Source organism: Mobula birostris, chromosome 4 (genome assembly GCF_030028105.1).
Source record: "Mobula birostris isolate sMobBir1 chromosome 4, sMobBir1.hap1, whole genome shotgun sequence".
Taxonomy (NCBI): Eukaryota; Metazoa; Chordata; class Chondrichthyes; order Myliobatiformes; family Myliobatidae; genus Mobula; species Mobula birostris.
In genome coordinates this window covers 142,673,276-142,697,683 of record NC_092373.1, presented here as the reverse complement: position 1 = coordinate 142,697,683, position 24,408 = coordinate 142,673,276, and the positions used below count along the sequence as shown (strand labels likewise).

General features: G+C 38.0%; 1 protein-coding gene across 1 annotated transcript in view; it reads right to left on the bottom strand.

Annotated features, from left to right (window-relative positions):
- plk4 (polo-like kinase 4 (Drosophila)) overlaps positions 1–24,408 on the bottom strand; it is a 40,326-nt gene that overhangs the window by 11,225 nt on the left and 4,693 nt on the right. Inside the window, exons 2-13 of the mRNA XM_072254738.1 lie at positions 21,471–21,566; positions 20,205–20,300; positions 20,011–20,125; positions 16,784–17,828; positions 15,988–16,091; positions 14,627–14,997; positions 13,178–13,282; positions 8,527–8,629; positions 6,172–6,321; positions 3,565–3,695; positions 2,241–2,335; positions 1,950–2,070 (exon numbers count right to left, since the gene is read on the bottom strand). Coding sequence (XP_072110839.1) covers positions 1,950–2,070; positions 2,241–2,335; positions 3,565–3,695; positions 6,172–6,321; positions 8,527–8,629; positions 13,178–13,282; positions 14,627–14,997; positions 15,988–16,091; positions 16,784–17,828; positions 20,011–20,125; positions 20,205–20,300; positions 21,471–21,566 — 2,532 coding nt within the window. The remainder of the gene's footprint in view (positions 1–1,949; positions 2,071–2,240; positions 2,336–3,564; positions 3,696–6,171; positions 6,322–8,526; positions 8,630–13,177; positions 13,283–14,626; positions 14,998–15,987; positions 16,092–16,783; positions 17,829–20,010; positions 20,126–20,204; positions 20,301–21,470; positions 21,567–24,408) is intronic.

Sequence of the window (24,408 nt, the reverse complement as noted above, 5' to 3'; positions counted from 1 at the left end):
AAGACCTAGCTCATTTTCCTCAAATACTTCCTCTAATCCAGGCAGCATCCTGGTAAATCTCCTCTGTACCCTTCCTAAAGCTTCCACATCCATACAATAATGAGACGATCAGGTTTCCCCTGCTATCCGAAAGTAGAGCGTTCCTATGAAACCTCTCATAAGCCGAAATGGAGTAATAAAGTGAAGAAGCAATTACCATTAATTTACATGGAAAAAATTTTTGAGCGTTCCCAGACCCAAAAAATAACCTACTAAATCATACCAAATAGCACAGAAAACCTAAAATAACACTAACATATAGTAAAAGCAGGAATGATATGATAAATACACAGCCTATATAAAGTAGAAATAATGTATGTACAGTGTAGTTTCACTTATCAGAATTGGGAAGATTTAGCCAAAACCGATTTGTAGAAAAAAAAATCAGCACGTACACGCGTGCGCACACACCTGCCCGCGCAAGGCTTCATGGTTATGGTAGTCTTTCTCGGGGTAAACACAAGTTTAAAGCGGGCACCTTTTTTTGTAAAAGCAAAAGTCCTCTTCGGATTTCTTTCAGTTAGCGAAAACAGGTACTAATGTAGGTCTTCCGTGAAAGCGAAGTGGTGTAAAGTGAACTTTCGTAAAGCGGGGGAACACCTATACTCCAAGTGTGGCCTAACCAGAACCTTACAGGGCCGCAACTTTACCTTATGGCTCTTGAACTCAGTTCACTGACCACACCATACACCTTCTGACCACACCATACACCTTCTAACCACACTACCAACTTGTGCAGCAACTAGGAAGGCTCAATGGACTTAGACCCAAGAACCCTGTTACTCCACACTGTTAAGAATCCTGCTAAGAACTTTGTACTCTGCCTTCAAGTTCAATCTTACCAAGTATATTTTGTACTACTCCTGTGGCCACTGAAGACACAAAGATATCATCAGCGTCCTAGCAATCTCTTCTCTAGCTTCCTTTATTAAACGGTGGTTTATTCCATTCAGTCCAGGGACCTATCCATCCAAATGTTTTTCAAGAGCTCCAATACTGTCCTTTTATTAGCCTCAACATGCTCCAGCACAACAGTCTGTTCTCCACTGACCTGACATTTACCAATATTCCTCTGACTGCTGAACAACGAAGCAAAGTATTCATTAAGGACTGTCCCCTAACTCCTCTGTCTCCAGGCACTTTCCCCCTTTATTCCTCAGCACTCCTACCTTCAAATCTAGTCACTCTCCTGTTCTTCACAAACTTTGGGGTTTTCCTATGTCCCTTTCTAGCTCTCCTAAATCCCTTCTTAATCTCATTCCTGGATACTTTACAACTCACCAAGAGCTCTGTGTTTTTTTTCTTCTGATGTGTTAAATAAGCTTCCTTCTTCCTCTTGACTAAATGTTCTACCTCTCTTGTCAACCATGGCTCATTAATCCTTTTATCCTTTCCCTGCATCAATGGGCCAAACTTATCAGAACCCCATGCAAGTGCTCCCTAAACAAACTCCACAGTTCCACTGTGCACTTCCTTGAAAATATCTGTTTCCCAGTTTACGCTCCCAAGTTTGTGCAGAACAGAAGATTCATTTTGTTGTGCTCTGAGTAACTGGAAGACTGGATGGGAAATTTGTACCAATGAAAACTGCTGAAGTTTCTTACAACCACTGAATCGAACAAGACCTTCACTTTTTGTTTTGAAATATTCTCACATTTCAGATGCAAATTATCAGTATGCATCACAGTAAAGAAAACTCCAAACAGCATGGAACTAATCTATTTAGAGGTTTTAATATATCATATTGGTCTATCAAATCTTAACATTAGCCTAAATGATAGAATTGAGTGCAATCTCAAGATCAACCTTACCCCGCCACAAAAAAACACATTTCTTTCTAAATTGATTTTATAATCCGGTATGCAGAAGATGCTTGTTTCATATCAAATAATAAACAAATGTTTGCTTACCGAGGGACTAATGCTCACAGTCTGGTTAGTTCTATTTTGGATCAGTGGTTGCTCCTGCAATGCACGTTTTGGATCCATTGTAGGAGTCGGGGACAGCATGGAATCTATGTTTGCAGGCCGCCTATTATAGGTAATACAACTTATTAGATAGTGAGCAATTCAAATAATTACCATTTAAAAAAGGTTCTTTCAGACTTTCCTGTCCCAATAGTGCCTTCAAATGCACTTTTCATTTCCAAAACATTCTGAATTATGTACATTAATAGTATATTAATTGGTAAATATTTTTACCTTCCAATAATTATAGGGAAAAATGACATCTGTTTTCCCTTTCTTCCTTCTTGTTCAGCAATGACTGATTCCAGATCTTGACAAGTCTGATAAGCCTATGGGACACAACATTAGATAATGTTAAACAAAATAACTTAGTATAACTGTTATTCAATTTCAGTTTTGTTATGCTCATTTACTTTAATCAATAAAATCTTCATACTGCATACTCTTTAAGTATTTTTCCAACTATTGGAATCATATTGAGCATTAACAAATTGAAGTCTTACTAATTTTGAGTATAAAATGTGAACAGATAGAACAGTTTAACTTATGAAACTAGTTTTCTTCAAAGTTAAGATAGCCAAATTGGATATAAAAACATACAAAGTTCTGCACCCATCAAAATCAATATCATGACTTTAATGTAGAACTACAGGGTACTGATAAGCAGGTATCCATAATGGTGATCTTGTTAAAATAAAGGCTATTTCCAAATTGAATTTTGCTGAGCCAATGATTTATAATTACCTTCAAAATGAACTTTGTATGATGATAGGTTCTGTATTTTTGCTTCCCATCTCTATTATTAAACATTGACAAGCAGCTTATTGGACTTATTAATAAAATAGAGCCTCAATAATTTAAGACCAAGTTAACTTAATAAAAAAAACATTCATTTTTACCCTAAAGATCTTTGTTGAGTGGTTGACAATTTAACTTATCTGTTTCATTCAGATGAATCAAGACATAAGAGACAATCAGTTATAAGACCATAAAATGGAATACAGTGATGTTCTAGATTATACATATTCTAGCTAGACTAGAATTTATATAAATTATATCAATTTATTTATTAAAAAAAGAATTTTTTTAAAAAAAGGACATTCAATTCAGTAAAAACTATTACAGTAAAACTCTGATAACCAAACATCCAATTGCTCAAATATCCAGCTCTCTCATTATTCTGAAGTGAGGGGAAGGAGTCCCAACGTGAAATAGGCTGGGAGGCCAGAACCAGGAAGATCTGGAATGCAGCCAGGGCCAGGACTTAGACTCTGAGCTAGGTGCATAACAAGAACCTGCGTTGGGATCTGGAACATGAGCTGATTGGGCCCACACACTTCTATATTTCCTGCTGCAGTTAAATTCATCAGATTCACCGCATGATCACAAATTTCATGCTATTGTGCAACATGTTTAAACAAAAAGTTAAATTAAACTGTTTGGACATTCATAAGAGTAACATCCAACATTTCAGAAAATCTGGAAGTCTAGCACTCTCAAAATCCAATGGATGCCAGATTATTGGAATTTAACTGAACTTCAAGGATAATAGTTTTACCTCGTGCGCATGTTCCACATAATATTTTATTTCTTCATCCAAGTCATTTATTTTTCCTCCTTTGAGTGTGTGTGATTTCCCAGATTTTTCGATGACACGAATAAACTCTGACGTCTTATTAACTTTTGCTCCTGTTAAGCAATTTATTGAGCTTAATTAATCAAGGATGGTCAGCTCAGATCAGGTCCAGTAAATTGGAGGTAATCAGCAGAGTTAATGAAGAGAACATTTGCTACACTTAACATTAACTTTAGAAAGACCTTAACAAATCCTGCACAGTAGGCTGGTCAAAAAAGCAAAAGCTCATGGCATCCTAAAAAGGGTCTGATACAGTCTATATAGCAGGAAATAAACAGTTGCCTTAGTGACAAATGGCTCTATGCAATGGGATTTTGTAGAGCTCATTTCTAGCTCCTTTGCTTTATGATCCATATCAATGATTTAGACTGGAAGACCAGTGTTTCCTCTATGCTGCACAGGTGTGCGGTCACACAGTAACTGAAATGCGCCCGCAAACATAGCATTTGTCGTGCACAGCTGGAATAAAGACAGATTGAGAAAATGGAAGATTTTCTTTGTTGTATCGTATTTCTTTATATCCTTCAATTAATAAATAAAGTCAATTTTCATTCTAACTATTCATAGTATACATATTACAAAACAAACATTTAAAAGTGCTGCGTGGTTTTCAGGCCCTGTAAAAATGTCCTGCTCAGAGCAATGGATAGTCAGTGCAGCTGTAAAAAAAATAGAGGGAACGTTGATAGGAGCTATGATCAAGATGTTTCCAGTTAGTGCTAAATTTGGTAATAGAAAGATACAGTGTAGTAATATTGTATATCAATCACCTGGACACGAGTACAGAAAGGTGAGAAAAATTAGTCCGGAGTATAATGCAATGCATTTGGGGAGGGCAAACAAGACAAGACATACTTAATAAATCTTACAATGAGAACTCTAAAGGAACAGTGGACCACAACTCCCTAGAAAAGATAAGAGATGGAAGTTAGGTGGTTATGAAAGCCTTCAGGATACTTTACTGGCTGTAGGAGCAGTCAAGTAATGTGTAAGTTGTGGCCTGAATAAGTTTTATACAGCTGGAGTACTGTACAGTTCTGGTAATCACATTCAATAAAGGATCTACCAACTATAGATTTAAGATGACAAATAAAAGAAAAGTTTGTTTCATCAGTCATGCCTGCTCCATCATCCAATAATGTTATGGTTGATTCTTCACACCAAATCCTATTTTCTGTTCAATTCTCTGATTTCCTTAATTCTCTTACTGCACAAAAATCTTTCAATCTCAGTTAAATAGACATAGAGAATATTAAAAATATTCCACCTTATGAAATAAAAATATCTTCTCATCCAAGTCCTAAATGATTAATTCCCTAATTCTGAGGCTTAAACTACTGAGCACCAGATTCTCTATTTCTTGTACATCTCATTGAGATCTTTACGGTTCAATCTCATTTGATCTCTCATCTTATAACACTTTTCATCCTCGGAACCAATCTAGTACAACAGAATTCTTACAGTCAAGCACGCTTAGAACTTTGCCAGTGCCAGAGTATCAGAATTTCCACACCACTGGATGTTACTCCTATTATTACCAAATGCATTTTTATTTCACTACTTTTCATGCTACATGCTAATATAATAAATTTTCCAGCAAACCTGGTGAATTTAAAAGGCACGGGAAATGTATGTACAAGTACTCAGACCCCTGCTGTAGCTCTGGCTGTACACCTAGCTAGCACTTTAGGCCTCTAGTCACACTCCAAATGAGCAGGATGACAAACCATTAGAATTTCCGAACAATTAAGTGATGGATTACTGTAGCTTTACTATGCATCTCATTGCCTCTACAGTACATGCAGTCTAGTTCAGATACTAAAACTGCTGGGAATATTCTATGTGCACTTGCCTACATTTATACTCCAACTACTTCACAATAACAGGCAACAAACCATTTGCCTTCCTAATAATTTGCTATTAATTCTCATTTACAGTACCTGGTTTCCAAAAGTACCAGACCAAGATCCTTCTGTATAACAATTATAGATTCCCAGCATTTACAATTTAGTTCTTCACTTCTTCAACAAAATGAATAATATCAGATTCTCATCCTTCCAACCTATTCAAACTCTGCTTCTTCCTTGTTGCTCACTTCCCCAAGAATATTCCAAATTTAACTCAGAATGGAAGGCATTGAGGAGAGATTTAATTGAGAATAATGGTTGATAAATACAAGGGAAGGGCCCATGTCCTTTAGCATTGAGATCAATAACTCTAGGATATAGATTTAAAGTAATTTAAAGACAAGTATTTCTTTTATATAAAGGAAGTATTTATATCTAGAAACACTGGGAGCCTGAAAATCCATTAATTGATAGAGACAGAAACATTCAGCAGATTTTAAAATAATTGGAGGCACCCTTTAAGTGCCAAAAGCCAAAATTTGCTGCCAATAACTATGGCGTGGCCAGTAGTGATATCAGGAATCACTTGCTTCTTGCAAGCCAAAGATGTCTATGAGATGAAAACAAAAAAGTCTACATGCAAGCATAAGCATTGGTTGTAGATTAAGTACATAAGACTTACCATCATAAAAACAGACTTCAGAATCAGCTTGTGGGCCATTCTCCATTAACATACATTTGCCATACTTAGTGTACAGTGTTATCTTTGGAGTTTTGGATCTCACCAACTGAACAAACTTTGATGCATACTGATACTTCTTCCAATAGATTTCTGAAACCAAGTATGGAACAGTGGAACTAATGTAAGAATGATTTTTTGTATTATGGACTTCTGTGCAATTTTTAAAACAACCAAATTTAATGTTGTCTAACTGAAGAGTACCAGTATTTTGATTTTGCTTTGAATGTAATGTTGGAAACTTGAAATAAAAACAAAATGTTGGAAATAGAATGATACAATGAAAGCACAATATTTAAAATTAATGATCTTTCAACAGAGTGCAACAGCTAGCGATATACTGCTCAGGCACCCACGCCTGTTTAAAAAGTTTGCTTAAATATATTTATTTAATGGAATAGCATTAACTGAAATATTACAGTTTATCACACATTTGTTGTTGCTTAAACTATTTACTTCTAAGATTTGAGTACTCAAATAACTATAATATTTGTAAAGCATGTTGTTATACTCCAGCATTCATTTGATGCATGCCATACAACATAATGTTAAATAAAATCACAGAACATGTTTGCTCATCAACCATGACATCATAAAATAGTGTGTAAAAATTTTATTGTTCAAATGATAAAAGGCAAAAGGCCACTAAGCTTGTATCTTAATAACACTGAGCATGTATACAATCTTTTCCGTTAATGACCTGAACATATACTGTACACTCAATTTTTTAAACAAATTGGGTTGCTAGAAATTAGTTAATATTCTTTCTTACTACATACAATGGAATATACAGACAGGATATTCAGGTAAAAGTTTCCAACATTATCCAAAAGGACTGAAAAAATAAGTAGATTTGAAGAATAATTTAAAATTTGTCCAATATTTAGCTTTCATTCAATGATTGAAAATTTCCATCCATATACAGATTTCAAAAGGGATTCAAATCAACCAGTCCAAATATTAGAGGAAAATGATTTGTTGGAGCATATGAAATTCTTTAAAAACTTAAGCAACACACAAAATGCAGGAGGAACTCAGTAAGTCAAGCAGCATCAATGAATGGAACTGAACAGTCGATGCTTTGGGCTGAAACCCTTCATCGAGACTGGAAAGGAAGACAGCAAAAACCAGAACAAAAAAGTAGGGGGAGGGGAAAGAGCATAAGCTGACAGTTGAGTTCAGGTGAGATGGGGAAGGCAGGTGAGAAGGGGAAGGATGGATGAAAGGGAATGATGTGAAAATCTAGGACAGGAGTTTCCAACCTGTTTTTATGCATGGACCCCCTACCATTAACCAAGGGGTTGGGAACCCCTGAGCCAGGAGGTGATAGATGGGCTGTAGAGAAAGGAATCTGATAGGAGAGACAGTATATATATTCTTATTCTTTATCTTATTGAGATTTATGTGATTATTAGACTGTAATTTATATTGGTTTCCTTCAGTTTTTCAGTGTTTTCTTTCTTGCAGCAAATTGGCAGGTGGGTGATCCGTTAATTTTTTGTGTGTAAGAAGGGGTTGGGGGGGGGGATTGATGCTACTGTTGCTGTTTTTTTTTGAGCGAGGGGGTCAGGGATTGTTATTGTTGTTTTATTTCTGCAGGGCAGGGGTGGAGGAATTTTTTGGTCTGTGAGTTTTCCTTTTCTGTGCTAGGGGACGGGGAGTGGCATTAATGTTTCATCTTTCATCAACTCGTATGGCCCTTCTATACTTCATGGCTATTTGGAGAAGACAAATATCCAAGTTGTATTGTACATGCATACTTTGACAATAAACTGACCCTTGAACCTTTGATGAGTGCAGGTTAGTAATGTTTGCATCTCTAGGTATGGGAATCACTAGCAAGGCTGTGCATCTTGGCTATCTCAGTGTGCCCTTAAGGATTTTATAGTGAGTTGTCTTCCTAAATTGCTGTTCTACATTTGATTAATGCATTTTAATTAAATGAAGTCTTGCTATGTTACTGAGCAGCATACTTTTGCCAGACTAAAACTGCACATCATAGTTGGTCACTAGACTTCTTATCTGAAATAGAATTAATAAAAAGATAATCTAATTGTTTTTGGTACCAATATGGATCCTAACCTTTTAAATTAAAGTTTGTTTGATTAACTAAATATAAATTCTCTATTTGCAGTGGTGCAATTTGCTCCCATATTGAAGGCACTGGTTAAGAACACAACCACTATACCATAAATCCCACTGTCATACTCTAACCAGCTCTTCAACGATTACCACTCATCCCGGCAGCCTTCTCTAATTCCCACTTCTTCATCAAGTTACGTAAGTAATAATGAATACCTGGTAAGTCATCAAAACTGTAAACAAATACTTCCTCTGGTGGAGATGGTGGTCTGTTGTCTATTGGGAAACCTCTTCCCTCATTAGGATGGTAAATATGGATCTGCATAGATTAATTGTTAAAAATGTTATATATAAAACCTTACTTCAAAATCTTTTTCAAAATTTTTCAAAGATAGGATACATAAGAGATTGTGACAGGATTAGATTTAGAGAAACCATATTCACTACTTCTGCTAGCAGTTTGTTCCACACTCTCACCACCCTGAGTGAAGTTGTTGCCCCTCCTGTTCCCCTTAAACATTTCACCTTTCACTCTTAACCCATAACCTCTAGTTCTCTTCTCACCCACCCTTAGTGGATAAAGCCTGCTTACATTTACCCAAGCCTGCTTAGTTCTCTTAATTTTTTTATACCTCCATCAAATCTCCTCTCAGTCTTCTACCCCTTAGTGAATAAAGTCCAACCCTATTCAACCTTTCCCTATAATTCAGGTCAAGTGCTGGCAACATCTTTGTAAATTTTCTCCACATTATTTTAATCTTATTAACATCTTATACAACTTTAACATTACATCCCAACTCCTGTACTCAATACTTCCATTTATGAAGACCAATGTGCCAAAAGCTTTCTTAATGAACCTATCTGTGTCGCTGCTTTCAAGGAATTATGTATCTGTATTACCAGATCCCTGTGTCCTACTGCGCTCATCAGTGCCCTCCTGCTCACTATGCAATTCCTACTCTCTTTTGTCCTCCAAAAGTACAACACCTTACACTTGACTGTATTAAACTCCATCTTCCATTCTTCAGCCATTTTTCCAACTGGTCCAGATTCCACTGCAAGCTTTGATAACCTTTGTTTTCCATCACACCCCCAATTTTGGTGTCATCCACATATTTGCTGATCCAGTTTACATTATCATCCCAATCATTGATACAGATGACAAACAACAACAGATCCAAGACAGATCCCCATGGCACACTACTAGTCACACGCCTCCAGTCAGACAGACAACCATCTACTATCATCCTCTCGCTTCTCCCACGAAGATAATGTCTAATCCAATTTACTACCTTATCTTGAATGCTGAGTGACAACTTTTTGACCAACCTCCCATGTGGGATCTTGTCAAAGGCTTTGCTAAAGGCCATGTAGACATCATCCATTGCCTTACCTTCATCAGCTCTCTTGGTAACTTCCTCGAAAAACTAAGATTGGTTAAGCATGACTTACATGCACAGAACTATGTTGATTATCCCTAATCAGTCACTGTCTGTCCAAATACTTGTATATCCGGTCACTTATTAATAAGTTACCCACTACTGATGTCAGGCTCACTGGCATATAATTTCCTGGCCTATGCTTCAAGCCTTTCTTAAACAACACAAGAACATTAGCTATCCTCCAATCCTCTGGCACCTCACCCGTGGCTAAGGACATCTTAGATATCTCTGGTACTGCCTGTGTAATTTCTGTACTAGCCTCCCACAGGATCTGAGGTGACACTTTGTCAGGCCCTGGGAAGTTATCCACTCTAATTTGCTTCAAGACAGCAAACCTCTGTAATCTGTATATGGTCCATGACCTCACTGTTGCTTTATCTGTAGATTGTGTCCATTCCCTGAGTAAATACAGATGCCTTCTTTTAGACCTCCTGATTTCATTCTTTTAAGTGTACTCTTGCATTTCTTATACTCCTCAAGTACCTCATTTGCTCCTTCCTATCTATACTTGCTATGCACCTCCTCCTTTTGCTTAACCAGGGCCTCAATATCTCTCGAAAAGCAAGGTTCCCTAAACCTGTTATCCTTGCCTTTTATTCTGACAGCAATACACAAAGTTTGTACTCTCAAAAATCTCACTTTTGAAGGCCTCCCACTTACCAAGTACAGCTTTGCCAGAAAACAAACTGCCCCAATGCACACTTGCCAGATTGTTTTCTGATACCATCAAGTTGGCCTTTCTGCAATTTAGAATTTCAACCTGAGGACCAGACAATCCTTTTCTCCATAATTATCTTGAAACTAATGGCATTGTGATAAATAGATAAAAGTGCTCCCTTACACAAACTTCTGTCGCTTGTCCTGTCTCATAGAGTGTTGCAGACTCTAGTTCAAATTTTTATGTACTGATTAAGGAAACTTTCCTGAACGCATTTAACAAACTCTTTCCCAACCAGCCCTTTTACAGTATAAGAGTCCCAGTAAATATGTGGAAAGTTAAAATCACCTATGATCACATCTTTGTATTTCTTGCAACAGTCTGCAATCTCTCCGCAAATTTGTTCTTCTAAATCCCTCAGGACTGTTGGGTGGTCTGTAATATAGCCCTAGAGTCCTATTAATGTGATCATGCCTTTCTTATTTCTCAGTTCCACCCATAAGGCCTCCGTAGATAAGTTCTCCAGGCTGTCCTGAGTGAGCACAGCCATGATATTTTCCCTGACTACTAACACCACCCCTCCTCATTTAATCCCTCCCACTTTGTCATGTTTAAAACAATGGAACCCTGGAATATTGAGCTGCCAGGCTTACCCCTTCTGCAGTCAAGTCTCACTAATTGCTACAATGTCATATTTCTAGGAGCTGTTCTCATGCACCTTTCCTATAATACTCCTTCCATTGAAATATACACAATTCAGAACATTAGACCCACCATGCTCAATCTTTTAATTCCTGACTTTGTATATAGGCTTAACATCTTACTCCCCAACCACTATCTACTCTGGTGTTCTGGTTTCCAACCCTGCTGCAAAGGCAACTCTAGTTTAAACCGCCCTCCCCACCCACACAGCACCTGAAAACCGTCCCGTGAGATGTTAAACAACCTCCCCCATGCCCCCCCCCCAACCGTAGTTCAGGTGCAACAGGTCCCACCTTCCCTGGAAGAAAGCCCAATGATAAAAAGATTTGAAGCCCTCCCTCCTGCACTATCTCCTTAACTATGAGTTAAACTGCATAACTTTCCTGTTTCTGGCCTCACTAGCACGTGGCACAGGTAGCAATCCCGAGATTACAACCCTGGAGGTCCAGTCCTTTAACTTAGAACCTAACTCCCTGAAATCACTTTGCAGACTTCTTCACCCTTCTTATTCATGATCCCTGGCCACTCACTCTTCGGCTTAAGAATGTTGTGGATTCAATTCAAGATGTCCCTGACCTTGACACCTAGGAGGCAACATACCATCCGGGAATCTTGTTGTTTTCCACCGAATCTCCTGTCTGTTCCCCTGACCAATGAAACCCTGTCACTGCAGCTCACCTCATCTCACTCCTTCTCCTCTGAGCCAGCGCCAAACTCTGCTTATGACAGACAACCTGACTGCTGTGGCTTTCATCTGCTAGGTCATCCCCCCCAATAGTATCCAAAGCAGTATACTTGTTGTTGAGGGGAATGGCCAAAGGGGTACTCTGCACTGGCTGCCTATCCCCTTTCCCTCTCCTGACAGCGTCTTACACCTTGGGTGTAACTATCTCCCTGTATGTCCTGCCAATCAAACCCTCAGCCTCCTAAATGATCCAGAATTCATCCAGCTCCACTCCCGTTCCTTAATAAGATCTGAAAGACTGTTTAAGGCAGGAGCAGTGGACTTTTTTGAGAGCGTGTACCCAAATTGTCAATGATCTAAAAATTTCACGCCATATGCCATGGTAATTTTGAGCAAAGATTATTGTTGATTAATGAATTCTTAACAATAATTATGGATTTTTAAAGAAAAAAAGATGCTTATTTACCTCTATTCATTGTACAAAAATTATTAATAATAATCTTTTAAAAAGACAATTGAAAATTTTTTATGGAGGTGCTAAACTATTTGCAGTGTTTATCATCACTGAATATCCAGCGTTCAGTCACAAATGACAGAAGGAAAAGTACAAGCAGAACAAAGCCTATGTCAACTGGCCCAACTGTTTACTATCTAAACATTGATACGTGCACCAGGTCTACGAGGATTTCAAAGCGTATCATCCAACGTCACATGATCTTGGAATCTTCTAGTTTGCGCCAAGCACGTTTTCTGTGAAAACACCTCACTGCTCTTGAATTGTAGAAAATAGTTTGCTGCTGCATTTGGCAGTAGAGATAATCATTATGTATTTTTTTAAATTATGGGTAGGGGTTAAAGAATTGAAGAGTGGCGCTTCATGCCACATGCCAACAAAATTTTTTCAAGTGCCATCTTGAGCATGTGCGCCAACGGTTCATCACTCCTGCCTTAAGAATACACACCCTTGATTTACAAGTCCACCTTCTGCTACAAAAAAAAAGTGTGGCACTCTCTGTTCTGAGAAGTACACTAAACTAAATTAACTATAATGAACATCAGTCAGCCTTTTTGATTTTTGGAATTTAACTTGTGCAAATATTATTCACAAACGTGTCCATTTTGTAAATCGAAGATTATTTATAAAAGATTTACAATTTCCACCGCTCACTGACTCCTAGATTAGTACAGCTTGAATATAGTTATGCAAGTTCATTAAAACTTAAAGAACCAAAATAATACAATTTGAAGAAAATTATCAAAATAAGCCATTGTTTTTGATTGTGTTAAGTTTTCCCTCTTTCCCCAATTGATATCATCGTTTCTAATAAATGGCATAAAGTAGTAAGTCACTAAAGCAAACGCTCAAGAATTTTAACCTACCATGTTTCCATCGCAGGATATTCGAAGTACTTCCCTTACACGTTCTTGAGCACCACTCCCTTTCAAAAGCTCCATGCACACTTCCTCAGAGTCAAGAATACTGACCTAAACAACATATCAATAGTCATAGATGTACAACAAAACAAATTATATAAAATATGCAATAGAAAGTTCTTTGCCTCAGCTAATTGGTGCTTACGCTCAGGCTAAACACAAGTTTCTTCCAATTTTTTTTGCCTCATCCCAGCCTTTTAGTAATTATTCAATTCTTTTCTTCCTTATTCATACTAATTTCCTTTTCAAAGCAAACTATTTGCCTCAAGCATTTTTTTTGGTAAGTAACAACTTCCATTTATGAAGCATCCACAAAGCATAAACAGCTCTCCTTAATTCTATATTTATTAAGACAATATTATGGATTGTTAATAATATATCTGCAAAAGAAGCCTTTCTCTCCTTATCCATCTTGTGTAAGACACTAAAAACTCTAAAGATCTCCAAGTCCTCTCTTCTAGTTTAAAAAAAAAAGAGCCCTAGCTTGTCATTCTTTCTTGATAATCAGTTCTGGTATCAAACTTGTACTTTCTTTCTTGCACTTACCTCACTGCTTTTACGTTCTTTCTGAAGTAGGCTAATAGGGCACAAAAACATGGCTTCAAATCGGCAAAAAGTCACAACTGAATTCTTACACTAATAGAAATAAAATTCAATTTTCAGGAAAGTACTCATTATGATTCACAATGGGTGCATTTCAGTGTTTGGCTGCACCTTGACCTAAGCACTTTCTAACACAGTTGAGATTGTTGAACCGGCTGTTTGATGTTGGCCACTTAACCAAACAGAACTGACGTGCACAATGATCTGTTGCTTTCAACAGTTCTTGGTGGATTAGGGAATCCAGTGGATTCTGGATAATTGGAACACATCAGGACCAGTATATTTTGGTCCACCTCACTGTATAGCATTCAAATTTCCTACTGAGGATGGCATTGTATATTACATGTGGTTTTGCCTTCATATTTCTGCTGACAACCAAAACAGCAAGAAATTGCTTCGTAATTTGTATTAGCTATATAAGGTTCAATTATGATGGCTACATTGGTTTTGAATACTGATCCCAAGACAAATTTGACTCCCACTGAGTTAGCTGGGAAATTTAAAAAGAAGTAACCATGCCTGGAATAAAGATCATATTCAGGAGTGAAACTATTGATTTATTTATTTATTTATTTATTTGTTTATTTTAAATATCTGGTTTACCAAGGTCTTTTAGGGAAAAGACTTAAAAACCTTTTTCTGACTTCCAACCCATGTGGGATGCCAGATTCAATGCAGTGACTCTTAAACGCCCGGTGACTGGCTGCCATGGAGGACCACTCTAATCAAGAAGCCATTAAGAATTAAGTATTGGAAAATGAACAGCTATAAATAACAAATTGCAAACCTCACCACTGCATTTTTAGTTTTTTGGCGGATTGCTTTAAGTCTGTGAGCCTTCAATGGTGACACCAACTCTCGCAATGTCTTGTTTTGAGATTCAGTAGATTGCCTTTCCTGTCTTATTAATCCATGTTGTTTCACAGCTTGAGGACAGACATACCGCATGTCTGATTGTCTGGAATCTCCTTCACATCTTTGAATATCTATCTGTTTTCTGAAGCAATCTTTGTAGTATAGTTCGTCAGTTTTCATTTTGTTGCTGGATTGTTTTCCCCACATATTTGCCGATACAACCTCATCTATAGTCTGCTTTCTTCCACCATGTAAATTTCCATTAGAGCTACTGGTGGTGCTGATATCCATTGGTTTTCTGAAATGAGCTTGGAAATAAGAAGATTCGCATTAACTCTACATGAATGAATATTGCCTACGGTGCAGATTTTCGAGTCATTGTTAGATATAGCATGGAAACAGACCTTTCAACCCACTCATACAACCTTCATCCGATTTTCACTCTCCCCACATTTTCATAAACTCCCCCAAGTAATCTATCACACCATTGGTATGTACTTCTAATGTATTGCATTAACTATATAATACTACAATAACCAGATAATACACTTATAAATATTTTTCAGAAAACAAAGTTCTACTTCAGTGAAGCAAAAATCTATATTTCTGGTCCTGGGTTTTAATGTGCACAGCCTGAAGACCTTGTATTTAATTTCAAACCAACAGTTTATTTCACAAAGCTGAGTTGCATCATTACAACTTAAAACAACAAGAAGAGGCAAGATTATGGTGCTAAAGTAGAGGAAGTAAGCAATACAGAATGGACTGTAAAATTCCTAATCTCAGCCAAGCTGTTTCAGCCACGGTTTAAGAATAAGGGGTAGACTATTTAGAACGGAGTTGAGGAAAAACTTTTTCACACAGAGGGTTGTGGATCTGTGGAATGCTCTGCCTCAGAGGGCAGTGGAGGCCAATTTTCTGGATTCTTTCAAGAAAGAGTTAGAGAGAGCTCTTAAAGATAGCGGAGTCAAGGGATATGGGGAGAAGACAGGAACAGGGTACTGATTGTGGATGATCAGCCATGATCACAGTGAATGGCGGTGCTGGCTCGAAGGGCCAAAGGGCCTACTCCTGCACCTATTGTCTATTGTCTATTGTCTATTGACTGCACCTAAAAGAATAGGGTGAAACCCATTAAAATACAAATTTGTTAACATCAAGTCACTTTGCACTGAAATGCTGTCTGAAATGACAGGGTGATTATTTCTACCCTTCAAGCTCACCCTATCAACAATTCTTCCATGGACAAGGGAGAACATAGAAAAATATCTTTGAAAGATCAAAAGAAAGCAACTTACCATTATGTAGCTGGCTATTTTCAAACCAGTGCTGTATTGTGCCAGCCTGTGATATCTGCTCCAAGAATGGTCCACTGGAGGCAGGCTGGTAAGCAAAGCCTGGACTACGAATAAAATTAGAAAAGATGTGTCTTGTCAACAACTCCAAATTAATATTTTATAATCCACTGAGTTGAGCAGCAACATCACTCAGCTACCAACAATAGGTTTAGGTAGATAAAAATCAGTGTTAAATGTCTCCCTCAAATGTCCTTCAGGCTTTCTTTGCTTCAAGTCACTGTTGATTATCAGCAACATCACTCTTCATTCTTAAACAAATTATTACCATTAATTTTACATATTAGACAAACTATTTTCCTAGAGATCTCCGTCATTTGCAATTCCTTGTGACATACAAAAAGGCCTCTTGACCCAATGAGCTGATGCTACCTAACTCAGAGTGACCCCAATTCTCTTTACACGAGGAAATCTGCAGATGCTGGAATTTCAAGTAACACACATAAAACTTGCTGGTGAACACAGCAGGCCAGGCAGCATCTCTAGGAACAGGTACAGTCGACATTTCGGGCCGAGATATACAGAACATACAGAAAAAACACACAGAATGTGGAAACTCCACACAGAAAGCACTGGAGATCAAGATCAAGTCTGGATCACATCTAGCCAATGTTTTCCATTATGAAAACCAACATAAAAAATTCAAATTTATTTTAATTTATTCTGTTTAGACTTGTATCCTGCAACATCCAGAGTTTGTCTTTTGTTACGTTGTGAAGATAAAAAAGGATGTACTTACTTTGTAGTCTGTTTGACAGGAGACATGGTAAGCTTGTTGTGGGTGGCGATGTTATCTGAAACTTCTCTATTAAATTGTGGAATATTTATATAATTATCTCCATAAAAGTTTTCACGATTATGCATTCCATGTCTGGTTGACTTTAACAGTGCATCAACAGACTGACAGCGCTCCATGCTGCTGCTAGACTTTTCAGGATTCTGATTTTGGAAGTTTTCAGATCTGTCAGTAGAGTGCGCCCTTCGAAGCCATCGGGAATGGGGTCGTTCTTCATCTCCATGTTGTATAGTTCTTCCTCGACCAGCTCTACTAATTTCAGTATTTTGTGCTCTTTCCTCATGATATTCTATGCTAAATCCTAGGGATGAAGTATCATTGATAATACTATTGTGTGAAGTAATGACTGACATTTTATTTGGAAGAAACTGTCCTATGACTTGTTTCGTCTTCTGCTGTAAGCGTCCTGTGGCACTAGCACCAGAAGATCCTGGTCCTGTGGTAAATGCAGTTGAAATTGTGGCATGTCCACTATCCATTGAGTCCTCTGCAGATATTGGATCTTTACTTTTGGATGAAGGGCACTTCATCATGAATGGATGGTCCAATATACTAGAAAGAATGATGCGATCTGCTGGATTTTTTCGAAGCAGCTGATAGATCAAATCTTGAGCCTCGCTTGAAACAAATGTCGGCATTTCATAATCTGCCAGCATCACTTTATTCAGTGTATTTTTAACAGTGTCAGTGTCAAATGGCGGCTTTCCCACCAGAAAAGTATAAAACATGCACCCAAGAGACCACACATCAGATTCAAGACCATGAGCACTGTGAGTTGCGATCTCCGGTGCAATGTAATTGGGGGTTCCACACATGGTGAAATGCTTTTCAGTGGGCATTTTCAGCTGTGTGGCTAATCCAAAATCTGCTATCTTTATGTTCATGTCACTTGTAAGTAGAAGATTAGAAAGAGTGAGGTCCCGATGCAATATACCATGTGAGTGAAGATACAGCATTCCAGTAACAATATGATGCATGAAGTGTTGAGCTGTGTATTTAAAAAAAAGAAAAGCAGAATGAATGTCAATTTTAAAAAGAATATATTAAAACTATTCCCCTTTTTTGCCATACTCCCTCCATTACTAACTCAAAATAATTATGTCACTCACAAACAAGAGAAAAATCTGCAGATACATGTAAATCCAAGCAACACACACAATATGCTGGAGGAACTCAACAGGCCAGGCAGCATCGATGGAAAAGAGTATAGTCAACATTTCGGGCTGAGATCCTTCATCAAGACTGGAGAAAAAAAGATGAGGAGTCAGAGTAAAAATATGGGGGGAGAGGAGGAAAAAACACAAGGTGATAGGAAAAACCAGGAAGTTGTGGGGGGGGGGCGAAGAGGAGGAAGAGGGCAAGTAAGGAGCTGGGAAGTTGATTGGTGAAAGAGATACAGGGCTAGAAAAGTGGAGAAGGAAGAATCTGAGAGGACAGGACAGAAGGCCATGGAAGAAAGAAAAGGGGGAGGAGCATCAGAGGGAGGTGATGGGCAGGTAAGGAGATAAGGTGATAGAAGGAAATGGGAATGGGTAAGGGGGGGTGGGGAGTAGCATTACCAGAAGTTTGAGAAATTGATGTTCACGCTATCAGGTTGGAGGCTACTCAAATGGAATATTAGGTGTTGCTCCTCCAACCTCAGTGTGGCCTCATCGCGACAGTAGAGGAGGCCATGGACTGACATGTCAGAATAGAAATGGGAAGTGGAATTAAAATGGGTGGCCACTGGGAGATCCCACTTTTTCCTGGAGAAAGAGCATAGGTGCTCAATGAAGCAGCCTCCCAATTTACATCGATTCTCACCGACATACAGGAGGCCACACCAGGAGCATTGGATATAGTAGATGACCCCACAGACTCAGTTGAATTGTCGCCTCACCTGGAAGGACTGTTTGGGGCCCTGAATGGTAGTGAGGGGGGATGTGTAGGGGCAGGTGGAGCACTTGTTCCACTTGCAAGGATAAGTGCCAGGATGAAGATCAGAGGGGAGGGACGAATGGACAAGGGAGTCACATAGGGAGCAATCCTTGCAGAAAGCAGAAACTGGGGTGGGGGGGCGGGTGGGTGGGGAGTGGAGGGAAACATGTGTTTGGTCATGGAATCCTATTGGAGATGGTGGAATTTATGGAGAGTTATGTTCTGGACGTGTACACATGGGGTGGGGGGTAGGTTGAGGGCAGCATTGATGGTGGAGGAAGGGAAGCCCCTTTCTTTGAAGGAGGAGGACACCTCAGTTCTGGAATGAAAAGCCTCATCCTGAGAGCAGATGCAGCAGAGACAAAGGAACTGAGAAAGGGGATGGCATTTTTACAAGTGACAGGGTGGGAAGAGGTATAGTCCAGGCAGCTGTGAGAGTCCTTGGGTTTATACTAGACATCAGTAGATAAGCTGATATATATTAGAACAACAAACAACAACAAATTTCAGCCTACTCAAATGGCAGTTCTACTCATAATCCCACCTCTTTATGTTAGCAATTTTTTTGCTCTTATTTATCCATTTTCTTTTGAATCTTTAGTATATATCCTAATCAGCCAATGTATTTCATATTCTATAGACACACATAAAACAATCCTAATGTAACCTCTGATTTATTTCCTAACCATTTTATTTAAGTGAGCTCTTATTACTAACAGGTTTCAGCAGATAAAACACAGTGTTTAATGTTCTCCTCAAATGTCTTCCCAGCAGAGTTCTGGTCATCTATCCCTGGAGATTTCAGCCCATCCAATTCAAACAAAACAATATAAGAGACAAGTGAAGTCCTAGTAAGATAATGCTGAGCACCATCTGTACACCTATGCAATGTTTTTCATACCTTCATTTGGTAGAGAAAGAGGCTATTCGGCCTATCAAGTCCATGTGGACTCTCAGCACAATCTCATTCCCTATATATTTCTCTCACATGTCCATCAATTCCACTCTGATTGTCCTATCACCACTATGGTACCCAACTAACTTAACAGTGAGAATATCTTCAAGATGAGAGAGGAAACCAGAGCACTGGGGAAAGCCCTAATAGTTTATGATGGTAGATCAGTAGTTTTATGAATGAAGCCTGAATATAGCGAAGTAGAGATCAATTTGAATCTAGCAATAAAAAACACATGGTCCTCAATATCATATTTATGAATGGAAAGTCCATAATAAATATTTTCAAATGGTAGTACCTTCATCTTCTGAGAAACTAGCTTTCCTGTTCTTTAAATATCTGCTCATCTCTCCATTGTGACACATCTCCAGTACCAAATAGACATAATTGTTGTCTTCAAAATAGTTGTAAAGCTGAAAGTAAACAAAGATCATCCATAAGTATTCTCATAAAATAGATGCAAAAGAACAGTGCTCATAAAACTGTAATTACCTCCAATATAGACGGATGCTTCAACTGACAATGTATCTCCACTTCGTTGCGGACTCTCTGTACCATTCCCACTTTGTGCATGGCCTTTTTGTCAATCTGGGAACACAATTCATTGAATCCATATCATTTCAACAATGAGCAATTAGATGAATTAAATACGAGAAAACCTGCAGATGCTGGAAATCCAAGCAATGCACACAAAATGCTGGAGGAACTCAGCAGGTCAGGCAGCATCTATGAAAAAGAGTAAACAGTTGATGTTTTGGGCTGAGACCCTTGATTCCTAAGTCCTGATGAAGGGTCGTAGCTCAAAACATTAACTGCTTACTCTTTTCCATAGATGCTGCCTGGCCTGCTGAGTTCCCCCAGCATTTTGTGTGTTAATTAGATAAATTAAATTATTTTCTATTTCAAAATTTTTACTAGATTTTGTGGGAAAATATTACACAAGTGCAAAATTATTTGAAATTATCCACTTGGGAACGTGAAGATTCTTTCCATCATAAATAGTTTTAAGTTACTAGCAGTAAAACTTATTTTCCTTAAAGTAAGAAATGGGAACAAGTTTCACAGTTGACATTCAGTAATTTAATTTTCCAATACCAATGATGGCCAAAATGAGTAAACCAGTTTCTCACAAAGGTGTCTCATGAAACAATAGTTACCCATTAGACAATAATATCAAGTGCTTGATTTTTATTCTATTTTACCGGTAATTTCCTCTGACATGAGGATGTTAGAATCTTGGGCAGGATACTCTCTTAAAAGTGGTGAGTCGTCACTAAACCTGCAGTGATTAAAATTTATTCTGTCCTTTGGATTTTAAACAAGTACATTGCTGAGCTGAATTTTACTGTTTATTTGGAAAGAGTATTCCCAAAGATGCACTCAGCAATTTAAAAAACGCCAATGACCAACTTGAATATGAACTTTAATTACAAGTTGGTTAAAATTGTCCAAGAATTCCAAAAGATTTATGGGATTTATTTGGATATTTTTAGTTACTTTTCTGGACATGGAGAAATGAATCAGCCACAATGAACAATTATGTTTAGCCTGTTTCAAGTCAAACATTCAAGACAAACTCAACTCAGACCTTTTTTTAAACCATTAGAGCAAACCATATTATTGTTGTTATGTTGACAAGACATTTAAAAATAATTCTAACAAGCTGGACTAAAGTAAGTATTGCATTCAAGATTCCCATAGGCAGAGAAAGATAAAATAATATTGTTTAAAAGTACATACCGCTTGGGGTAAACTTACCATTTTTATCGCCACCTCCAGACCAGTACTTACAGATTTTGCTCTGTAAACACAGGCGAACGACCCCTTCCCAAGGAGTGTTAAAACCTTGAAGTCCTGAAAAAAAATTGTTCAGTCACCGATTCAATAATACTCTTGATCGATTGCAGCACAATAATGCAATAATAACTATTACGCAATGTGCAAATGACTGGCTTGTTCAGTATAAATGCTTCATACAGCTTACCTCAATGGCATTTTCACCATCTACTGACATCATACTCTTGCACTTTAAGATACAATTCAACACCCGATCAAGCATTTTAGAACTACCAACGGGAACTTGACTAGTCTTTCTTTGACTGCGCACGAACTAGCTAAGTAGCGAGAGGACTCAAAGGTAAAAGACCGAGTCAGTAAAACATAAGCCCGGTTTTATTCCCGCGTTAACACAACGGCTTCTCATTGCCAAGCAACAGACCTTAAGTATTATTTACGTGCTCTTCAAAGCCTCGCCAAGCGAAATATCAAATCATTATAAAGTATGTTTAAACACAAATACATTACATACTGGGACAATCCATTGAAAATTTGAATAGCCTTCATTTCTACAATAAACTTATCAAACAATTTGTCAGCAAATAATTTCTAGTTAAGGGCGTCGGGTATTGAAGTCTACTACTCCACAACGGGCACCCTCTTCACCATTGGGGGCATTTTCAAGAGACTGTACCTCAAAAAAAGACGGCATCAATCACTAAGGCACTCGCCATCCGGAACATACCCTCTTCGCATTACTAGCATCGCGGGGAGATACTGTACCGGACCCTGAAGACCACACTCAGTGATTTAGGAACAGCTCCTTCCCCTCCGCCACCAGACTTCTGAACGGTCCATGAACTTTTTTTTCCTTTTTTTCTGGCACTAGTTATTTTGTAATTTATAGTAATTATTATATGTCTTACACTGTTAGCTGCGCAAAACAACAAATTTCACGCCATTCAAGACAGTGATAATGAACCTGATTTTGATGGTATTAATTTAACCCTCGTACGATTTAGAACTAGAGAATGTGGGAAGTATTAGTCAAAAAAATCACCTCCCCCCAATGTCTCTAAAATTACTTTCCACCCTTACATATTTTATAAAATCTGCCTCGTCATTCCTCTCCCGTTAAATCACCCTTCCTACTTTAAATCTAACCTCTTCAATGTTTCATGATCCTTAAAAAATAGATTTATATAAAGAGCATGCACACTAACAAATAGCATAAGAGAAAACAACAAGATGATCAATTTAGATATTAGGGGAAGCAAAAAACTGAGAGAAAACAGTAAGATAAATTGCAACAATAATAAAAATAAATACATAAGATCAACACACAAAAAAAATGCTGGAGAACACAGCAGGACAGGCAGCATTTTTTGTGTGTGTTGCTTGAATTTCCAGCATCTGCAGATTGCCTCGTGTCTATGTTTTTAAGTACATAAGATAGCTGATATATATACACAGCTTGATTTTATATCCATAAAGTGATGCTAGGCACTGGTGTGTCTGTACATAAGGTGACCCTGAGAGGAAATGATCAAGTAGTGGAGGTGTTGATCAGCCTTACTGCTTGGGGAAAGTAACTGTTTTCGAGTCTGGTGGTCCTGACATGGATGCTATGTAGCCTCTTCCCTGATGGGAGTGATGCAATTAGGGAATGACAAATTATAGCAGCCAAAATGGAAAAAGCAAGCAAAAATATCAAAATATACAAATATAAGCCAAGATGACATCTGCATTGAATAGACTATCCAACACCTGCATGACCATGGATTGCATTTTCAAAATGATGAGGCCAATATACATTGTTGTCTTTGAAGCCAGAGAAGGACTCTTGAGATTGATGTAGTTTTCAGCTAATCTTAATCAACATCAAGGAGCCTAAAGTCATTATTACAATTAAAACAGGGGTGGATTATTTTGATTTGAGACAAGGAGAAATGTCTTAGTGAATTTCAGCATGCTCTACCCAAGACGACTGTGGAGGTTCAATCACCAACTGCACTAAGAACAGTGATCGATAAGTTTCTGATTGAGAGACATCAGATAGGTAGGAAAATATGTTGAGATGCAAGATCAATATTGATTTTGTCTAAAGGGGGAGCAGGCTCCTACTGTGTTCTCATACTAGATTTGTTGCTACCCTATAAACTTATTGGTGTCTCACTGTGAATTAGTTCTTCCACATTTTGCAAGACAAAAATTCAGTTGCATAATATGAATGGCAAATCATGCACCTCTCAAGTACTGAATCTCACCAAGTACACCAAGGGTGGATTTAAGAAATGACAACTCATTGCACTTGCTTAGTTAGATCCCTGCTACATTCAATGACCAATCAGCACATATGATACCATCAATCACTGAATGCTGTTTTGGAAGAAAATTAAAGGAGGGATCCAAGCAAGTGTCAAAAAGCACCACCTTTGATGATCATAATAGAAAATGCATTCACTGACACTCTCAATGGACCTTTTCCCACAAGAAAACCACTCTAGTGTCATCCTCAACAACTTGTTGATTAGCCAATATGAACAGCTATCTATGCCAAGCTGGCTGATTTCAACTTAAATTAAATCAGCTGTTTCAATCAAAAGTGACCTCAACTCATTTTGTTGTACAATGGTTACTTCAAGAGTGACTCTTTTCCACAGATGTTCTTCCATTATCCGTTTAAAGAAAGACAAGGCAGCACTTAAAACAACAGTTGCAAGTTTGTAAATACAAAATGATTGGTGGACCTGGTGACAGTCAGGATCTCCACTTTCACTCAAAGATATTTGGGCTGACTTGTCTAATATGGTAATGCTCTGACCAAGCCAAAATAGATTCATCACCAAATTCAGACAACCTAAATAAACCAACTTTAACAATTCATAAGGTCTTACAGGAATTCTGTCCTCACCAGACA